The 18,842-nt window shown below is 66.6% G+C and overlaps 11 protein-coding genes across 11 annotated transcripts; 6 read left to right on the forward strand and 5 right to left on the reverse strand.

The window, feature by feature from the left end:
* Positions 1 to 68: 68 nt before the first annotated feature.
* Positions 69 to 2,457, reverse strand: MICPUN_59502 (predicted protein; the record flags this gene model as incomplete). The annotated part of the gene is made up of 2 exons (XM_002503269.1): positions 69 to 1,843; positions 2,151 to 2,457. 2 exons carry the CDS (start codon positions 2,455 to 2,457, stop codon positions 69 to 71), a joined length of 2,082 nt encoding a protein of 693 aa, XP_002503315.1.
* A 294-nt stretch (positions 2,458 to 2,751) lies between these two features.
* MICPUN_108493 (predicted protein) lies at positions 2,752 to 3,511 on the forward strand. The gene has a single exon (XM_002502916.1). It carries the CDS (start codon positions 3,153 to 3,155, stop codon positions 3,396 to 3,398), a length of 246 nt encoding a protein of 81 aa, XP_002502962.1. The 5' UTR covers positions 2,752 to 3,152; the 3' UTR covers positions 3,399 to 3,511.
* A 130-nt stretch (positions 3,512 to 3,641) lies between these two features.
* On the forward strand, positions 3,642 to 4,865 carry MICPUN_54497 (mitochondrial carrier family; the record flags this gene model as incomplete). The annotated part of the gene is made up of 1 exon (XM_002502917.1): positions 3,642 to 4,865. The coding sequence occupies one exon, from the start codon at positions 3,642 to 3,644 to the stop codon at positions 4,863 to 4,865; it is 1,224 nt and encodes a 407-aa protein (XP_002502963.1).
* An 826-nt stretch (positions 4,866 to 5,691) lies between these two features.
* MICPUN_101124 (predicted protein) lies at positions 5,692 to 6,666 on the reverse strand (the record flags this gene model as incomplete). The annotated part of the gene is made up of 1 exon (XM_002503270.1): positions 5,692 to 6,666. One exon carries the CDS (start codon positions 6,664 to 6,666, stop codon positions 5,692 to 5,694), a length of 975 nt encoding a protein of 324 aa, XP_002503316.1.
* Positions 6,667 to 6,776: 110 nt separating this feature from the next.
* Positions 6,777 to 8,636, forward strand: MICPUN_59506 (predicted protein; the record flags this gene model as incomplete). Its single annotated transcript, XM_002502918.1, has 1 exon — positions 6,777 to 8,636. One exon carries the CDS (start codon positions 6,777 to 6,779, stop codon positions 8,634 to 8,636), a length of 1,860 nt encoding a protein of 619 aa, XP_002502964.1.
* Positions 8,637 to 8,695: 59 nt separating this feature from the next.
* On the reverse strand, positions 8,696 to 9,196 carry MICPUN_108496 (predicted protein). Its single transcript, XM_002503271.1, has one exon. It carries the CDS (start codon positions 9,147 to 9,149, stop codon positions 8,811 to 8,813), a length of 339 nt encoding a protein of 112 aa, XP_002503317.1. The 5' UTR covers positions 9,150 to 9,196; the 3' UTR covers positions 8,696 to 8,810.
* Positions 9,197 to 9,485: 289 nt separating this feature from the next.
* MICPUN_72953 (predicted protein) lies at positions 9,486 to 9,917 on the reverse strand (the record flags this gene model as incomplete). Its single annotated transcript, XM_002503272.1, has 1 exon — positions 9,486 to 9,917. A coding segment is annotated over one exon (432 nt), but the record flags the coding sequence as incomplete, so codon positions are not given.
* Positions 9,918 to 11,101: 1,184 nt separating this feature from the next.
* On the forward strand, positions 11,102 to 13,050 carry MICPUN_59508 (NhaA Na+:H+ antiporter family; the record flags this gene model as incomplete). The annotated part of the gene is made up of 2 exons (XM_002502919.1): positions 11,102 to 11,311; positions 11,503 to 13,050. 2 exons carry the CDS (start codon positions 11,102 to 11,104, stop codon positions 12,904 to 12,906), a joined length of 1,614 nt encoding a protein of 537 aa, XP_002502965.1. The 3' UTR covers positions 12,907 to 13,050.
* A 499-nt stretch (positions 13,051 to 13,549) lies between these two features.
* CDH1-CCS52 (predicted protein) lies at positions 13,550 to 15,312 on the forward strand (the record flags this gene model as incomplete). The annotated part of the gene is made up of 3 exons (XM_002502920.1): positions 13,550 to 13,723; positions 13,906 to 13,991; positions 14,193 to 15,312. The coding sequence occupies 3 exons, from the start codon at positions 13,550 to 13,552 to the stop codon at positions 15,310 to 15,312; spliced, it is 1,380 nt and encodes a 459-aa protein (XP_002502966.1).
* A 335-nt stretch (positions 15,313 to 15,647) lies between these two features.
* On the forward strand, positions 15,648 to 16,499 carry MICPUN_59510 (predicted protein; the record flags this gene model as incomplete). The annotated part of the gene is made up of 1 exon (XM_002502921.1): positions 15,648 to 16,499. One exon carries the CDS (start codon positions 15,648 to 15,650, stop codon positions 16,497 to 16,499), a length of 852 nt encoding a protein of 283 aa, XP_002502967.1.
* Positions 16,500 to 17,581: 1,082 nt separating this feature from the next.
* On the reverse strand, positions 17,582 to 18,769 carry MICPUN_101129 (hypothetical protein; the record flags this gene model as incomplete). Its single annotated transcript, XM_002503273.1, has 1 exon — positions 17,582 to 18,769. The coding sequence occupies one exon, from the start codon at positions 18,767 to 18,769 to the stop codon at positions 17,582 to 17,584; it is 1,188 nt and encodes a 395-aa protein (XP_002503319.1).
* Positions 18,770 to 18,842: the final 73 nt, after the last annotated feature.

Raw genomic sequence — 18,842 nt, forward strand, 5'->3', positions numbered from 1 at the left:
GACGTCGACGAAGAAATATTATAAATCCACCGAGCGCCCCGCGACGAACGAACGCGCCCATCGCCCGATCAGCGCGCCTTCTGGGCCTCGACCCGCGCCGCCTCCTCCTTGGCGAGGATATCCTCCGCCTCTGCAACCGCCTGATCGAACCGTTCCCCGTCGATCGCCGGCGTCTCGCCCTTCGCCCCGCCGCTGCCGCTCCTGACCTCCGTGGCGCCCGCGGTCTTGGCGCCGACCACGACCGCGGCTTCCTTGACGTCGCGCGCCTCCTCGATCTCGCGCTCGTCGAAGGAGCCGACGGCCGCCTCGGGCGTCCCGCCCCGCGTGTTGACGTCCTCGAGCTCGTCGAGCGAGCGGGTGGTCTCGTCGTAACCCATCTCGTCGCCGCCCATGCCGGCACGGCGCGTGAGCTTCACGTGCAGCCCGCCGGTGGTGTGAATCGTCGCGCCCGTGGTCATGCCGCACTCGCCGTCGGGATGGAACGCGGGATCCAGGTCGATGTCGAACCTGCGGCAGACCATCGCCAGGGTGATGATGGACTCGAAGAGCGCAAACTGATCGCCGACGCACTTGCGCTGACCGCCGCCGAAGGGGAGGTACGCGAAGTTCTCGGTGACCTCGTTGGGCATCTTCTGGTCCAGCGGGAAGCGCTCGGGGATGAACTTGTCGGGCTCCGGCCAGAGGCGAGGGTTGCGATGCAGGTTCCAGACGGAGATGAAGAAATCCGTCCCCGTCTCAATCTTGTACCCGTCCAGGGTCACGGGCTCCAGCGCCCGTCGGATCAGCACCGGGGGCTGCGGGTAGAGCCGCATGGACTCGTTGATCACGCGGGTGGTGTACTTGAGCTCCATCATGTCCTGGATCGTCGGCCGCCTGTCGCCGACGACGCGGTCAACCTCCTCCTGAACCTTCCGCATCTGCTCCGGGTGCGTGGCGAGTAGGTAGGTCGTCCACGTCAGCACAGCCGCCGTGGTCTCGTGCCCCGCGATGAGCAGCGTCATGAGGTCGTCCCTGAGCTGCTTGGACGTCACATCGTCCCCGGAGGCGATGAGAAAGTTGAGGATGGACGGATCGTCGCCGCTGAGGTACTCCTCGACGAATTCCTCGTCTGAGTCCTCCACAATCTTCTTGGTGCGCTCGATGAGCATGTTGAGAGTGTCGTTGACGACGACGAGCGCTTCTTGGCACGCCTTCTGCCTCGGCACGAGCCACCGGAGCGGCGGGACCTTCCAGTACGGGATGAACGTCACCGATCGGTACTCAGCCTCGCGAAGCACGGTGTACACAGCCTTGATCACCGGGTCATCCTTCTTGAGCGAGTCAAAGTCGTAGTTGAACACGGCTTTGCCGATGATGTCCAGCGCCAGACGGGAGTAGAAGTTCTCCATCTCCACCGTCTTACCCTCGCGCTCGGATTTGGCGAGCTGCGCGCTACCGTGCACGCCGCAGTCTCCGAACATGTCCACCATCGACGCCACGTACTTTTTGTGCAGACTCGGCACCACGGTTCGCCTCCGAATCTTCCACGTCTCGCCGTTGGCGGGAATGAGGCCGGTGCCCATGACGAAGTCGAGAATCTCGGACAGCAAGCCCTTGCTGAAGGAGTTGGCCTGCGTCAGCAGCATCTCCTTCGCCACCTCGTTGTCCGACACGACGACGAACTTCTTCGGCCCGATGGCGAGGATGAACATCTCGCCGTACGCGAGGAAGAGCTTGTACAGAGGGACAAACACGGGCTGGCCGGCGATCTCGCGAATGTCACCCGCCGCGACGGGCATGCGGCTCATTGACTCGTTCCTCCACTTGCGGGAGAGCTTGGCGAGGGACACGGAGAGTCCTCGCGCTGTTCGGTGGAGCATCGAATGGGACGAACGGGCGGTCAGCGAATGCGCGCGTCATCGTCGTCGCGACGCTGCACTTTGTGGGGGCCTTATCCAAACGGGGGGGGGTGCGGACGGATGCGGGTCGCGACGCGCGTCGCGGCGGTGATTCGCCGGGAGATTGGCGCTCCCTCGCTCGAGACGATATCATCGAAGCGTCGATCGCGATCGAACCGACGATCAATCGGTGAAGACGGGACGGGAGGGGCGACGGGGCGGGCCTCCCATCATGCGCCCGGGGTTTCGTTCGGCTCGCGTCGCGGCACTCACCTTGGGGGTTGTCGACGTTCCTAATCAACCCGCGGAAGCCGTTGAGCAGGTCCTCGGCGGGCGAGGAGCGCGGCTTGGTGAACTCCCCGGACGCGATGCGCTCCTCGAGGGTCTTGGCGCGGCACGGCGTCGCGGCGCGGCGACGCGGGAGCGTCACGCCGGCCGCCCGCCCGGACCCGCGCAACGATTCGGACCCGAAGCCGCACATCGCGCGACCCGCGCCGAGGTTGGAGCGGGAGGATGCGGACGGCGCGACGCGGGCGCGCCCGAGCGTGGGCGCCCTCCCGGTGGCGAGCGACGACTGCATCACGACTGGCTCAGGACGCGCGCGGCTCTCTTCGAAGAGCCCAGGGGCCTAGTGCGCCGTGGATGTTTAGTCGCCTGCGTGAAGGCGGAAGGGGGCGGTCGAGTCCACTTTTCCCAAACCCATCCGACGTGCCACCACCTGATTCGCTGTGCCTGTTCTATGCGACAAAGTGAGGGTCTATTCTTGAGTTGTTCGGAAGATGCGAGGAGATCTCGAGATCTATTTGCAACCGACCGATTCCTGCGACCTGACTCGGCGCGCGGGGGGAGGAAGCTCGTCGTCACAGTCGGCAGCGCTCGGGAGGAGGACGTCGCGCGACGACAGCCTTCGGCGGTTTCACTCGCCCTCGCCGCCTCCCCGCCAGCTTCGCGGTGAGTCTCGCGCGCCCGCGGACGCGTCGACGCGCACCTTCCCGCCGGTGACGTCTCTCGCGCCCCCCGACAGCGCGCGTCGTCTCCGTTTTTTCCCCGGCGTTGACCGAGGGGCCCGAGGCCGGACGCGCGTTGCCCGTCCCGACCGCCCTCGCGACTTCTCTGACCCCTCGCGTTCCGTATCGTCACCACCGAACGTTACGTCTCAGGAGGTCGCCGCGGTCGGTGGACGGGAGTTCGGCGTCGGAGAGGAGACCGTCTCCGTTCCGTCCGAGGCGTAAAAAGACGAGAGCCGCATCCGAGTCTTCCCGATTGGTCGCGAGCATGGGGGTCGAGCTCGGCGTCTCCGGCGTTAACGTCGCGACCGCCGCCGCGGAGGCATCCAAGCAAGCGAAAGGGGGACCGAAGATGGCGACGGGGGAGAGACTGAGCATGTGCGGACAGTACGTCATATCGAGGAGGGGCGAGTGGAGGTCGGTGCCCGAGGAGCAGCGGGTCTCGACGCGATGCGCGTTTGACGCCGCCGAGCCCGACACCCGCCGCGCGCCAACGGGTGAGGCGCGACGATGACGCGAGGACGCGAGGCGATGTCGCTCGGTCCCGCGCGCGCCGCCGTGGGTGTCGCGTGCCGAGGGTGACGCGCGGCGACGTCGAGGTTGAATGTAAGATTACCTTTTAGTTCCAATCCGATGCGTTCGAAAAGTGGGGTCGTGAAGATATTTTTGCCGCCGGCGAGACGCCCTAGGTGAACTTCACGGCGCGCCGAGGCGTCGGGTGCACAACCGTCGGGCGCGCGTTTCACCGCCCACTCGCATGGCGTGGGGCACCTTCGGGGCATCGCCGGGAGCGCCGCCGAACCCGGGTTTCGCGGGCGCATCCTCCCGGGAGGCGGGCGGGATCCGCCGAGCCCGACGGCTGGCGGTGCTGGGCACCGCCGCGGGGCTCGCGTCGGGGCTCGGGATCCAGCGCAGGGCCGCGCACGCCAAGATGGGGCCCGGCGGCACCGGCGGCGGCACCGGATCCGATGGACAGGGTAAGCGACCCGCCGTCGGCGCCTTCACGCACGCGATGGCCGGCGCGTTCGCCGGGGGAGTCTCGCGCGTCGCCGTCGCCCCGCTCGACGTCGTCAAGATCCGCATGCAGGTGCAGGTGGAGCCCGTGCTGAACGGCGTCGCGGGGGGCAAGTACAGGGGCATCGTGCAGTGCGCGACGACCATCTTGAAGGAGGAGGGCGCTCGCGGGCTGTGGGCCGGCACCGTTCCCGCGCTCTTCCTGTGGGTGCCCTACACCGCCATCCAATTCGCGTCGCTGGGCGAGTTCCGCAGGCGAGCGCGCGAGGCGGGACGCGACCCGACCGCGCCGCCGTGGGCCTTCCTCGGCGGCGCCATCGCGGGCGCGTCCGCCACCGTGTGCACGTACCCGTTCGACGTCATGCGCACCGTGCTCGCGGCGCAGGGCTCCCCGAGGGTGTACCATTCGCTGGCGCAGGCGGCCACCGGCATCGTTCGAGATAGGGGCGTCGCCGGGCTGTACGCCGGGTGCGGCGTGACCCTCATCGAAATCATACCCGCGTCCGCCATACAGTTCGGCGCCTACGCGGCGCTGAGGAACCTGGCGACGCGCGGTGGCGTCTACGGGGACGATGGGGAAATCGAATCGAACCGGGGCGGCGGGGGCGAGCGGAAAAAGATGGACGAAGCGGGCGAACGGAGGATCGATCCGGCGACCAACGCGGCGTGCGGCTTCGGCGCCGGGACCGTCGCGCGGCTCATCATCCACCCACTGGACGTGGTGAAGAAGCGGTTCCAGGTGGCGGGGTTGGCGAGGAGCCTGAGGTACGGCGAACGCGTGGCGCCCGCGGCGTACGCGAATTTCGCGAGCGCGGTCGGCGCAATCCTGAAAAAGGAGGGAGTCGCGGGCTTTTACAAGGGTCTGCTCCCCGGGGTGATCAAGTCGGCGCCGGCGTCCGCGATCACGTTCGCGGTGTACGAGGCGACGATGGTGGCGCTGTCGGCGATGAACGCGGGTGAGCGATGACGGGGTATGGCTTGGTTGTTATTTTTCATGGCACTGTCAAATTTTAGGTTCGTCGTGACTCGCGAGACTAACTTTTAGCCAGGGCGCTGGGCATCCCGCGAGTGCGCTCCTGCTTCTCATCCTGCGGCGACCTCTATTGCAAACTTGGCGATCCACCAGAAGCAAAAAATCACGCAGGGAACTTGTGCCTCGTGCATGCCGCAGACGGTCGGAAGGGGAACCTCGACGAAAAATCTTCGGGCAGATACGAGGCAGCCCACCAGGTCGTCATCGAGCGATGGAAAAAAAAGGAAATAGACGCCGCTCGCACGTTCGTCGTAACTACTACGCCGTTGAAAGTCAGCTCACATAACACATTACGGCCGCGGAGAAAACCAAAAAAAATTCTCACGAATCCCACATTTCGGTGGGTGGTAGAGAATCAGCAGTAGCTAATCCTCCTCCAGCAGGGATCGAACCTACGACCTTGCGGTTAACAGCCGCACGCTCTACCAACTGAGCTATAGAGGATTCCTCGGAAGAGGAGAGTGAGAAGTCTAATTTCTCGCTTGTCCCCCAGGTATTTCTGGGAAGGTCGGTTCGTGAATGTACTCATTCCCACCTTCTTGGGCTTATGATCCCTTTTCCTTGGTGCGCGTCGCGCACGAGCGAATCGTGAGAAACGGTCGGTGGACACGCAGTTATTAACGTGCGACGGAGCCTCGAGGGGAGCGGCGAAGGCATCGATCCGCGCAAACCGCCCGCCCCCGTCCTCACCACACGCGAGGAACGTCGGAACACGCCCTCGCCACTAAGTCCCACTACACCCTAAACCCTAACCCCGCCACTACACCACCGGTCGATCGACCCGCCACACCGTCGTCATCCTCGCGGCCGCACCCTCCGTCAGAGCCGAAGTCGCCGCGGTCACCACCTCGTACTCCGCCGCGCGCCGCGCGCCAACCGCCCACCCCGCCGTCGGCGCCCACCGCGTCTGCCTCGCGGGATCCCCCAACAGGACCGTCCGGCCGCCGCCCGCGCCGACACAGCCGTAGCCGTCGTCCTCGGCTACCGCTGAAAGCCACGATTGAAACGCCTCGGCGAGACCCTTGACGAAGCACACGTCGCCCGCCATGACCACGTCGTACGCGCGTATCCGCGAGATTGGAGCGCGGAGGAGGTCTTCGTGCGACGTCTCCAGCGTACACGGCCCGTTCGAGAGCCCGCACGCGTCGGCGTTCGCGAGGAAGGCGACCGCTGCGAGCGGGTCTATGTCGTTGGCGCAGACCCTGGCCGCGCCGGCTCTGGCCGCGGCGAGCGCCGCGACGCCGCATCCGCTGCCGACGTCCAGCACGGACCGACCGCGGACCACCTCCGGGTTGTCTAGGATGTACCTCGCGACTCCCTGACCCCCGACCCACGGCACCGCCCAGTACGGCGGGCACAGTCCACCTCCGCTCGACGCCGCCGCGAAGGATTCGGTGCGCTCCCACAGCGCGAGCACGTCGTCGCCGTCGTTGAGCAGCCACATGGGCAGCTCCGGGCACAGCTCGCACGATCGCAGGGCCACCAGGTCGCACGTCACCAGCGCGCGGGTCTCGGGGCAGTCCCTGAAGGCGTCCGCGAGCCGCGCGTCCCAGCCGTCGCCCATCACCGCGCCCGCGGAGGACGACGCCCCGTCGGGTCGGGTCCTCCTTCGGCGGGGTCGCGGCGAACACGACGTTCCGCGATGGATAGATCCGCGCGGTCGCGGCGCCGCGACGATGCGCGACGACGGTCCCGCCGCGGTCGACGCGCGAACGACGGCGGCGGCGGAGGCCATCTCGCGCCGCGCGGCTGTGCGTCGTCGATGCCGAAACTTTCGCCTCTTCTCTTCTTGGAGGTGCACAATCGAACGGAGGATCGGAGGTGTGCGCACTCGAGGGCGCGCGGATGGGGTTCGCGGCGAAGGCGAGCCGCGCCCCTCGCCCCACGGCGGCTCGAGCGCGGCGGCGCATCGCGCGCCCCGCCCGCGCTTCATCATCCTCCCCCCTCCATCCCGGGGCCGGCCACGTCGTCGGCGACTTGCCCTCGTGCGTGGGATGGGTCCGCCGCCTCGACCGGCGTGGCGTCGCTCGCGAGTTCTACGTCGTGGGCACCGTGCACACGCCGGGGAGCGCGTCCGCAGACGAGGTCCGCTCCGTCATCGAACGCGTCAAACCCAACGCGGTCGTCCTCGAGCTCGACCAGGAGAGGTTCGACGGCGTGCTCGCCACGTTCATGCGCGACGAGGACGAGGACGCGATGAGACGGACGCGATCCCCAACCCCATCCCCGTCGTCGTCGTCGTCGTCGACGTCGTCGTCGTCGTCGACGGCCGGCACGTTCGCGCCGCTGTCGCTACCGTACGCGCTCGCATCGTCCGCGCGCGGCTACGGCGCGGACTTCGTCGCGGGCGCCGCCGCGGCGGAGGCCATCGGCGCCCTCGTCGTCCTGGGCGACGCCAAGGCGAGATCGCTCCCGGACGAGCTCCGCGCGAGGATGACGGACGATCCGGCGGACCTTCGCCGGGTCCTTCGCTCGCTCGGGTACGTCGCGCGCGCCTTCGGATCCCGCGGGGAGACGCGAGTGTTGAACACCGACCCAGAAGCGAACGAGACGCTTCTAGAACCACGGTCGAACGATACGAACGAGTCGGCGCGAACGGTGAGCTTCGCCGCGGCGCTCGCCGAAGACCCGGGGAAGCTCTCGCCGCTCGCCGGCCCGCTCTCTATCCTAGCGCTCGGCGCCGCCGCGTTCGTTCGCGACCTGGCGGCACCCGGCGGCGTCCACGCGGCGTCCACGTGGATCCACGCGGCATCCACGTGGCTCGACGTGGGGCTCACGCTCGTCGCGTTAATTGCGACGGCGCGATCCTCGGAGGTGCTCCTCGAGGACCGCGACGGCGTCCTGGCGCGCAGCGCGGCGAGGGCGTCCGCGTGCTGCGACGGGATGAGGCGCGGGCGGTTGCGTCGGGTGTCGTACGGGTTCACCGCGGACGTCGAGGCGACGGCGACGGCGGCGGAGTCGGCGGGGCCGGGGCCGAGTGGAACGCCGTGCTTCACGCTTCGCTCGCCGCTCGCCGCGGGGGAGACTCGGCGGCTGAACCTGTTCGAACCGAGGTGGCTGAGTTTGATGGACAGGCTCGCGGCGGAGAACGGGGGCGAGCTGGTGGGCGCCACGTTGGGGTGCATGCTGGGCGTGAGCAGGCGGTACGTCGCCGAGGATTGGCTGAGCAGGCGGCGCGGGAACGACGGGAACGCAGCCGCGGTCGATTCGATGCGCACAGCCGCGGTCGATTCGAACGAGAGCGAAGGACGCCCGTCGTACGAACCGGGCGCCGCACCACCAGAAATCTCTCGCACCACAAGGAGGTCCGCGGACATCGTCATCGAGCCGTGGATGCGACTCGCCAGGGTGACCAAGTGCGAGGAGGGTAAACGAGCGGTGACGGGCGCGAGGAAGCTGGAGGTTTGGATCGAGGGGCTCGCGGATGACGATCCATCCGGGCCAGGGTTCGTCCCCGCGGTCGCGTCGGTGACGGCGCATCCCGCGGGGTACCTCTGCGCGCGAACGAGCACGGACCGTACCGGCGGCGGCGGCGAGGGCGAGGATGTGGTGGAGGAGGAGACGGCGGCGGCGGCGTGGGAGTGGGGGGAGTCGACGGAACGACAAACGGACGAGCCGGTGCGCGTGGTTTGCGTGGTGGGGCTGGCGCACTGCAACGGGGTCGTCGATCGCCTCTCCGCGATGGAGCTCGAGCGCTGGCGGTGAGTCACCGCCCGGTGACGGGCGTTCGGTGTACACGCGTTACGTGCGTTACTGGACCGATTGCGCTATATGAAATACTCACTGGACCGATTGCGCTATATGAAATACTCGAACCTCTCGTACCTCTTCCCTTCCCTTCGTGGCGCGCGACGTTCGGTGGGGCTTCTTCGCCGGGGCTCATCTGCCCAGCGGCGGGAACTCCGTCTCGTCGATGAGGGGTATGACCTCCGCCGCGCCGCCGCCCACCGTCAGCTTCCCCATCTGTTTGGTCGTCGCCTCCCTCTCATCGTTCGTCTCCCGGTTTGAGACGCTGATGGGCGAGTCCGTCGTCGTCGTCGTCGTCGTCGTCGTATCGGAACCGTTCGGAGGCGACGCCCCCGCGTCCATGACGTCGATCTCGTCCGAGTCGGACTCCGACCGGTCGTTCGGGACGTCTCGCGACGCGCCCTCGTCGACATCGTCGAGCGATCCATCCTGGAGGTAGGCGGCGTCAACGTCCGCGTCCGCGTGAATCATCTCCGTGTCCCCCGTGTCCCCGCTCTCGTTCGTCTCCACCCCGGTCGAGCTCACCCCAGTCGCCGCCGACATCGTCGAGCTCACCTCGGTGGACGCGAAGTGCGACCGCGACTTCTTCTGCGGCTTCAGCGGCGTCTTGGACGCGGCGACGCGGATTTTGAACGAGCCGACCATCAAAGCTTCTCCAGCGGCGTCGATGGCCCTCGACGCCGCGGCCACGTCCACAAACTCCGCGAACGCCACGGACGTCGCCTTCTTCTTCTCGGCAGGGTCCGCGTCTTGCCCTCCTCGCGTCTTGCCCCCCTTAATCTTACCGGTGTTATTCTTCCGAGCCTGCAGGTGAAGCGCCGCGATCTTCCCGTCGGCGATCGCCTCCAGCGCCGAGCGCAACTCATTCGATCGCACGTCGGGGTCCACGTTCGACACGTACACCGTCCGTGCACACCGCTCCCGTTCCTCCTCCGTCCGCGGCAGTAATCCCGGATTCACCGGCATCACCTCCGTGCGCGAGGGCATCACCTGGATGGGTTCGCCGAGCAGGAGCGACCCGTCCATCGTCAAGGCTTCCCGCACCGCGTTTTCCGTCTCAAACGCGACAAACGCGACGCGCGTCTTCTTATTCGTGTCAGGGCCCGCGCCCGCGTCCGTCTTGGAGGGCGGGTGCGGGTCCGCCGAAACCCTGCACTCGCGCACGGCGCCGCACGTGTAGAAGTGATCGTGGACGTCCGCCTCCGACGCGCCCGCGGGAATCTCTCGCACGTACACGGTGAGGGTGGCGCCGCCGGCTGACGCGCCGGGGAACCCGGCCCGCCGGCCGACGGATTCGCGCGGGGAGCGAACGAAGTCGTCGGGGTCGACGACGATGCTACCCCTGGACAGGCGCCCGGCTTCCGTGGGCGACGCCGGCTGCTGCTGCTGCTGCTGCTGCTGCTGCGCGTGGTGGGGCCACCACGCGAAGTCGGCGGGTCCCGGGGCGGAACCCGCGCTGAACGAGCCCGCGCGCGGCGAGGACGCGAAGGGATCGTACCCGGGCGCGCTGAACGAGCCCTGACGCGGTGTGTTGGACTGCGAGCGGAGCCATCCGCTCATCACCCACTCGTCGATGGTCGCGGAGCCCCACCCGAACCGCCCGAATCCATCTCCCGAACCCCCCCCGTACGAGCCCCAACCCGACCCGCTCCCGGAGCCCCCGCGGGACTTGCCGCGGCGATGCCTGCCCCGGTGGTGGCCCGAGCGCCCGGGTATCGCGATGGGCGGGGGCGGCGCTGGATTTTCGCTCCGCGTCTCTCCCCCAGAAGCCCCCGCCGCGCCTCCCCGCGCGACGTCGACGTCGCCATTTTCTAAATTCGCCCCCTCGAGCGCGGCATCGGCAACACCCCCGCCCGCGCTCGTTGACTCGGGCGTCGGCCGCGCGCTCGACGCTTCATCCGCGATCGACGACCCCCCTCGCTCTTCGTCATCTGCGGGCGCCGCATCCTCCGCGGAGTCGCCCCCCATCACGGCTCCCCCGCCGCCGGTCGCGCGCCCGCAGCGGAACGCGCCAAGCCGGGAGCGATTCTCGCTCTGCCGAACCCCCCAGGTGGGAAATCAATCCAAAAAGCACCCTCGAAAGACAAAGAGAAAAGGCTTGGGTTGGTCGGACCAAACGGTCGGTCTCAACCATGCGCCGACCAAAAATTTATATGGTGGGCACCCTCCCCAAACCTTCCCACCAATGAGAATCGTCCACCGAGAACCCTAGCCACTGAGGAGACGAGATTTCCTAACGATTTGGGGCGAAAAATCTTCCGGGCGAATCAAAAGGACTGGTGTTTCTCGGTCTACCTGGCACCAACTGTGTTTCCCCACTGAGAGCATTTCAAGCGGACTCAGCCCGCCGCGGCTCACACACTTCGTCGCTCTCTTCTCGGTGCCCGCATCCGAGCAGTTCTAGTCACACCGTCGAGAGCAAGATGGCATCCATGATGATCTCCGGACTCGCCGGCGCGCGTGTCGGACCGGCGGCGGTCTCCCGCAAGTCCTCCGTCCGAGCAAGGGCGGGCCAGTCGATTCGGATGAAGTCCTTCCCCGCTCGACGCGCGGTGGAACTCGCGACCGTCGCCTCCCTCGTCGCTCCCGGCGGCGCTCAGAGCGGCGCCAACCTCAGGTACGCTTCCATCTCCGTCCGTATCGCGTCTCGGCTCGCGCCGCGTGAACCCGCGAGCCCTTTCCCGCGCGCGCGCCTCCCGAACCATATCCTCCTCATCCCCGAACGCGGGTCCCGACCCTGTTTCCGAACCCAAGGAGACCAAATTAACTCCCGATCCGTCCCCTCGAACAACAACGACGCAGGCGCCGCTCCGTCATCCCCCAGTCCGCCGCAGGTAAGAGCCCCCGCGTCGAGTCCATCGCGTTCAACGATCCCACGCCCGCGCCGTGGTACGCGCGCGAGTTCGACGTGCACATCGCGCTCGACAAGGGCCTCGGCTCCATCATGCTCCTGGGCGCCACCGCGCTCTCGCTCTACCTCGCCAACTCGGGGTACGCGCACGACTTCATCCATTTCTGGGAGCACTTTCACTTCGGACCCAAGGCCATCGGTCTGTTCCTCAACGCGCACGAGTGGGTCAACGAGGGTCTGATGGCCATCTTCTTCTTCAACGTCGGACTCGAGATCAAGCGCGAGTTTGCGTTTGGTTCCCTCTCGGACATCAAGGCGGCGCTCCTCCCGTGCTTCGGCGCGCTGGGCGGCATGATCGCGCCCATGGGCATCTACCTCGCGCTCAACATGGTCAACGGCGGCATCACCGCGGGCTGGGCCATCCCCATGGCCACCGACATCGCCTTCGCGATGGGCGTCTACAACTTCTTCAAGAACCGCATGCCCCCGGCCGTCGCGGCTTTCCTCCTCACGCTCGCCACCGTCGACGACCTCGGCGCCATCGCCGTCATCGCGGTTTGCTTCGCTAAGGGTATCGTCCCCGCGTACCTGGCGGCGTCCGCGGCCATCACCGGGGCGCTCTTCGTCGCGTGCAAGAAGAAGGTGACCAGCATGGCCGTCTACGGCGGGTTGGGCGTCGCGCTGTGGTACGCGCTTCTCAAGGGTGGCATCAACGCGGACATCGCCGGCGTCGTCGCCGCGCTCGCGGTTCCCGCGGCGGCGCCCGCTCCCCCCGGCAGCCACGCGCACGGCATGGAGGAGGGCATGGAACCCACGCTCTTGGACGACCTCATCCACAGCCTCCACCCCATCTCGTCGCTGCTCATCATGCCGTGCTTTGCCCTCGCCAACTGCGCGGTGCCAGTCGACGCCTCCGCGCTCGGCGGCGTCGTCGGCACGCCCGTCGGCCGCGGGATCATGGCGGGCCTGCTCCTGGGCAAGCCGCTCGGTATCTTCGCGCTGTGCTACGGCGCGGTCAAGATGGGAATCTGCTCGTTCCCCAAGGGCATGAACGGTAAACACCTCGTCACTGTCGGGATGCTCGCGGGCATCGGCTTCACGATGTCGCTGTTCCTCATCGAGCAGGCGCTCGTGGGCATGCCCGCCGCGGCGGTGTCCGCCAAGCTGGCCATCCTGTGCTCGTCCGGCATCGCCGCGGTCATCGGCGGCTTCGCCATGACCCGATTCCCCGTGTACTTCTGCGAGATTGTCTGCGACGAGGACGAGGGTTGCAGGCCCGAGCTGTACGAGGAACAGGTTTTCAAGGCGGAGAACGACTGCGACGAGGTTGCGTGCACGCCAAAGTTCCTGACCGAGGGCGAGGAGGAGTCCGCCTAGGTCTCGGGACCGGAGGTGAGGTATTTGTTGGCGACGGGTGTGGTGTGTAGTATCGGACGAAGTATTTTAGCTCCTGTATCATACCGGGCACTGTACACAATCCCCGGGTATGTTGTTGTCCAAGAGACGAGAGAACTCTGAATTGCGAGCCGTTGACATACGTCTCGCATTTGTTAACCCGCGCCACGGTCTAAATATCCTCCTTTTTTCCCAGTCAGCAAATACCACCTCATCATCCGCGACCAATCAGAAACTGATAAAATCGAAGGGAGTCGAGAACGGGGGAAGAAACGATTGACTCCCCGGTGAAAGTACCGCGCGAATTAAACTGGAAACGACGAGTTCGGTGGTGAAAGGTGCGCTTTTTCTGTTTTACGCGTTTAGACGTAAAGTGCCAGTACCACGTATGGGATTTTGGTCACGGCGGGAAAATCAAACTCAAAATTTAACCGTAAAAGGGCACGTTGAAACCACGTGCGCTGGGCAACGCACGTGTGTCGGGCGCGGTTGCGATCTGGCGGGCCGAACATGAACATCTCCCTCGCAAACAAGCGGCTTTTTCGCGCAAGATCTGAGGTCATCGACACACAGCTGTGAAGCACGGGGTCGGCGAACAGGAGGGCTTAGGACACAAAAGGGAGGGATGTCCACGCCTGGCACACCCAACGTAAAGACTCCGGGAGGCAAGCGCCCCACGGTCTACTCCGATCGGTTCGTGCCGAGCCGGTCGGCGTCCGCGGGCCTGCAAGGATTCAACCTGCTCGACACCGGGTCTCCGCCCGCGAGCGCTTCGCATCCGAACTCCGGCGAACGAGAGGTGCGTGTCGAGACCTCGACATCACGGTCCACCTCGGCATGTGCTCGATAGGCATTCGCGAACACCCGCGGTCTGGCTTCCTCGAGCCATCGCGCACGCGCGCGTCGCCCGCTCTTCCCCCGACTTTTCGCCCCCTGACTCTCGGCTAAAATTATCGTCCCGCTCGAACGCCCCGCACGCAGGATACCTCCGCGGCGTATTCGACGCTTCTTCGCTCGGAGATGCTGGGTGAGAACGGCGCATCCATACTGGGCGCATCGCCCGTCAAGTCCCCGCCGGGTATCGAGGGCGCGCGGCAGTACTCGCACTCCAGGTGAGCCTCGGAACCGCCGACCGATAATTCGCCGATAATTCTCCGAGACGACGATTTCCCAACCCAAATTCAGAACCGCCGGCGCCTCCTCCCCCCCCCCGCTCTCCCTCCCCCCCCCGCTCACCTCCCCATCCCCCCGTCGTCAATACATCGCAGTCCAAGTAAGAAGCTGTTCAGGTTCAAGAGCGACGGCGTCTTGTCCGAAGGGATCAACGCGGCGGATTCGCCGTATTCCCTCTCGCCCGTCGGCGGCGACGACGCGCTCAACGGCCGCCACCCGCAGCGCCGGTCGCACCGCAAGATTGCCCGGTCACCGTTCAAGGTGCTGGACGCCCCGGCGTTGCAGGACGACTTCTACCTCAACCTGGTGGACTGGTCCTCGCACAACGTCCTCGCGGTGGGACTCGGAACGTGCGTGTACCTGTGGAGCGCGTGCACCAGCCGCGTGACCAAGCTCTGCGACCTGGGCCCCGGGGACTCGGTGTGCTCGGTGGGGTGGACGCAGCGGGGCACGTACCTGGCGGTGGGCACCAACAACGGCGAGGTGCAGATATGGGACGCGACGCGGTGCAAGAGGATACGGAGCATGGGGGGGCACAGGACGAGGGTGGGGACGCTGGCGTGGTCGTCGTCCACGCTGTCGTCGGGCTCGCGGGACAGGAACATCTTGCAGAGGGACGTTCGAGCCCCCGAGCACTACACCAGCAAGCTCAGCGGGCACAAGTCCGAGGTGTGCGGTTTAAAGTGGAGCTACGACGACAGGGAACTGGCGAGCGGCGGGAACGATAACCAGCTCTACGTGTGGTCGGCGAACTCGACGCACCCGCTGCTGAGGTATTCTGACCACACCGCGGCGGTGAAGGCCATCGCGTGGTCGCCGCATCAGCACGGCCTATTGGCGAGCGGCGGCGGCACCGCCGATCGTTGCATCCGGTTCTGGAACACCACCACGAACACCCCGCTGAGCTGCATAGACACCGGCTCGCAGGTGTGCAACCTGGTGTGGAGCAAAAACGTAAACGAGCTCGTCTCCACGCACGGGTACTCGCAGAACCAGATCATTGTGTGGAGGTACCCCAACATGTCCAAGCTCGCGACGCTGACGGGGCACACGCTCAGGGTGCTGTACCTGGCGATATCTCCCGACGGACAGACGGTGGTGACGGGCGCCGGAGACGAGACGCTTCGGTTTTGGAACGTGTTCCCGGGGCCGAAGAGCCAGGGGAGCGTGCACGACAACTCGGTGTGGTCCATGGGACGGACCCACATACGGTGAGTGAGTGAGACGCGGCGGTGAGTGGGAAGAGGAGGAGGAGGAAGGGGGGGGGAGGAGGAGGTGGGGGAGGAGGAGGAGGTTCCATTCTTTCTTGCGTGTACCTTTACGCTGAGCATTCAATGCAACGACACGGTCGAACGAACGCAAGCGCGCGCCCCTCCCTCGACCCTTTACGTAGAAAACTCGAGCCGAGGCTTGCACCTGACTTGAGCGAGACGTAGACGACCTAAAAATGTAGATTGACGCGACGTTTGGGCACTTGAGAGCCGCGCGCGCAGAGCGGAAGTCGAGTCGCGGGCGTCGCGGTGCGCCGGGAGGTCATCGGGATGGAGGATATGGCGGACACGGTCGAGGGCCGCCGGCTCGAGATGTCCGGCTTCGGCGAGTGCGACGTGGACAAGGTCCCGCCCCTCGAGGCGTGGGGCGACGTCGGCAGGATGGCTGTCCTCGGCGTCGTCAGCGCCTTCTCCAAGTTCGTCACGTCCATCATGAACCGCACGACGTGCACAAACTACGAGACGTTTTACCACCACGTCACCCAGCGCCGGCGACCGAACGGGCTCATCACCGTGAGCAACCACGCGAGCACGTTCGACGATCCCGGCCTGCTCTCGTGGATGATACCGTGGCGCTACTTTCTCAGCGAACCGACGCACAGGGGGATCCGCTGGACGATGTGCACGTCGGAGATTTGCGCGAAGAACGCGCTGGTGCACAAGTTCTTCGCCGCGGGTAAGACGGTGCCCATCACGCGCGGCGGCGGGATCAACCAGGCGGTCATGGGGACGATGGCGGAGCGCGTCTCTCGGGGAGACTGGCTTCACATCTTCCCGGAGGGCCGCGTGACCAAGGTTCCCAACGAGCTCGGCCGCCTGAAATGGGGCCTGGGTAAGATGCTCTGCGACATCGACGAAAGGGGCGGGCCGGCACCGACCGTCCTGCCCTTCTGGCACAGCGGCATGGAGAAGGTGAAGCGATACGGCGTGATGTGGTTCTATCCCTTCAACCACGTGCACGTCACCGTGGGCGAGCCAATCGACTTCGCGGACCTCACCGCGAGATGCGGAAAGTGCAAGACGGACAAGGCGAGGGAGGAACTGTTCAGGAGCATGACCGACAGGGTGGAGGAGCGCATGCGGGAGATTCGCGCGAAAAACTTGGAGGAGAGGCACCGTGCGCGCGGATGAGGTCCGGGAGTTCGATCGGTTCGGTTGCGACGAGTTTGTGTGAAGAGATTTAAATACGATGAACGGTTAACGCGACCCCTTCCCGCCCCTCGCACCTCGCGTCCCAAACTCACCGTCCGGCCTTCTTCTCCCGCCTCAACTCGTCCACCAGCGCCAGCCTCGCCCGCACCGCGTTCCTTCCGAGACCCGCGTCGTTTCGCCTCACTCGAACCCTCAAGTCGTCCAGAGCGCTCCGACTTTTGACGGCGGTGAGCGCCGCTCGAAACGCCGCGTCGCCCCTCTCGCCCGCGGCGTCCACCGCGCCTGAACCGAGCCGCGACGCGAGCTCCTCGGCGACGCGCGGGTACGAGGCCGCGAGGTGCTCGCGGAAGTGCGCGGATTTTGCGTACGCGTCCGCGGCGGAGAGCGCGGCGGCTGCGGGAACCAACCCTCCGGCGAGGATGATCTTGGCGACGCCGCCCCCCGCGAAGCCCGCGGCGGCGCCCGCGGCGAACCCCGTTCCCCCGGGTACGCCGACGCGCAGGGAATCCACCACGGTGTCCCACGCGATGGACGCGTCCTTCGCGGTGAGCGCTCCGTCGCCGTCGACGTCGAGGGCGGCGCGAACCTCCGTCTCCACCTTGACCCAGTCCACCGAGATGTATCCTCGGCTCTGGAGCATCTGGGCGCCGATGAAACCGGCGCCCGCGAGCGCGAGGCCCATGTTGGTGCCCGCGCGCATGGCCTTACCCGCGGCGTACCCGGCGATGGAGCCGAAGCCGAGGTGCGCGCCGAACGCCCCCGCGTTCTGGAGCACCTCGTCCGCGGTCGGTATCGGCCCGCGCGCGGCGCTCATCTTGCGAATATACGAAGACACGATATACGAAGACACGAGCAGCTCGCCCAGTCGCCGACTGGAGGGCGCCGGACCGCGCGAGACGCGAAGTCGGCGGAGGTTCGTCCTATCCGCGGTCGCACGCGCGCGCGCGTCGGCTCCCAGGCGATCGCCCGAACCCGCGTCGACGCGAGAGCCCGGCGGGATCCCTTTGATGAACCGACGTCTCAGATCTCAACGTGCTAAAATTAACATCGTCCGTCTGCTCTCACCACTCACGATCGTCGTCCAGGATGTTCCTCCTCCTCCACACGTTGGTCACGCGGGCGTCCGGCCCGTCCAGCCACGTGTGCACCCAGTGATGCAACGCGAACGACCCACGCCTCACCATCTCCTCCCTGTCGGGGTTGACGAACCCCTCGCGCGCCAGCCTGCAGCACACCCACGCCATCGTCGGCGCCTCCCCAATCGGCTCGCCCAACGAAATCTCAACCGGCGCCTCGCCCCTCACCGCCACGCCCGCGACCGCCGCGTGCGGCCCCGTCGGCGCCAACCCACGCAGGACGTACTCCGGCGTCGGACACCCGCCAGCCGGCGGCGCCATCCCCTCGCACCGCTCCCTCATCGAGTTGAACGCGCTCTTATCAACCGCCGGGTACAAGGCCTCGGGCGGATCCACCAGCCCGCAACCCCCGTCGCCGTGACCCGTCCGATCCATCACCGAACCCAGCATCTCCGGCCCGGTGACGCTCGGGGGGTTCCACCGCGACATCACCCCTTTTGACCGAACCCTCACCTCAGCCAAAACCTCGTCCCAAAAAGGTACGCCCGGCGCGGACGCGAGCCACGCGTTGCACGCGTGCCGAGGGACGGAGACGATGAGCGCCGCGTGCGCGCTAGGTTCCTGACCAACTAAACACCTCTGGCCCCTCAGCAACGGGTCGATGGGCCGTAGGGACTCCATGTCGAGATCGACGTACACGCCCCCGATGATGGACATGAGCATGTACCTGAACGTGTCCGCCCTGAAGACGCCGGTGGGGAAGGATCGGAACATGGCGACGTCGCGCGGAAAGTGCTCCTTGACGAATGCAGCCATGGACTCGTCGGTCCACCGGCGGACCTCCCAGCCCGGGTGGTTGTCCGTCCACGACTTGACGTACTTCTCCGCGAACTTGGGCAGCTTTTCGGTCTTCCAGACGACGTGGAGCACCTTGGGGATCTCCGGGACGGCCAACGCGGTGGCCGGCGCGGGCGCGGTTGGTCCGATCTCGCCTCGTCCCGGGGCGATCGTGCTCGGGTCGTTGTCGGTGTCGAACAGGGGCGCGCCTCCGCGGAGGCGGTGGCCCGCGGTCGGGTCGAGGTTCGGGGTCTTCTCGCGCGCGGCGCCGATGGGGGTCCACGCCGCCGTCGCGAGCAGCGCGAGCGCCAACGCAAAAGCGGCGCCTCGCCTCATCCTCGGTCGCGCTCCGCCAAGTGACCTCGGCGCGTGTGACGCTGATGACGGGGAGTTGATGAAGCCGGCGGGT

The sequence above is a fragment of the Micromonas commoda genome, chromosome 6, assembly GCF_000090985.2.
Source record: "Micromonas commoda chromosome 6, complete sequence".
NCBI classification, from domain to species: domain Eukaryota; kingdom Viridiplantae; phylum Chlorophyta; class Mamiellophyceae; order Mamiellales; family Mamiellaceae; genus Micromonas; species Micromonas commoda.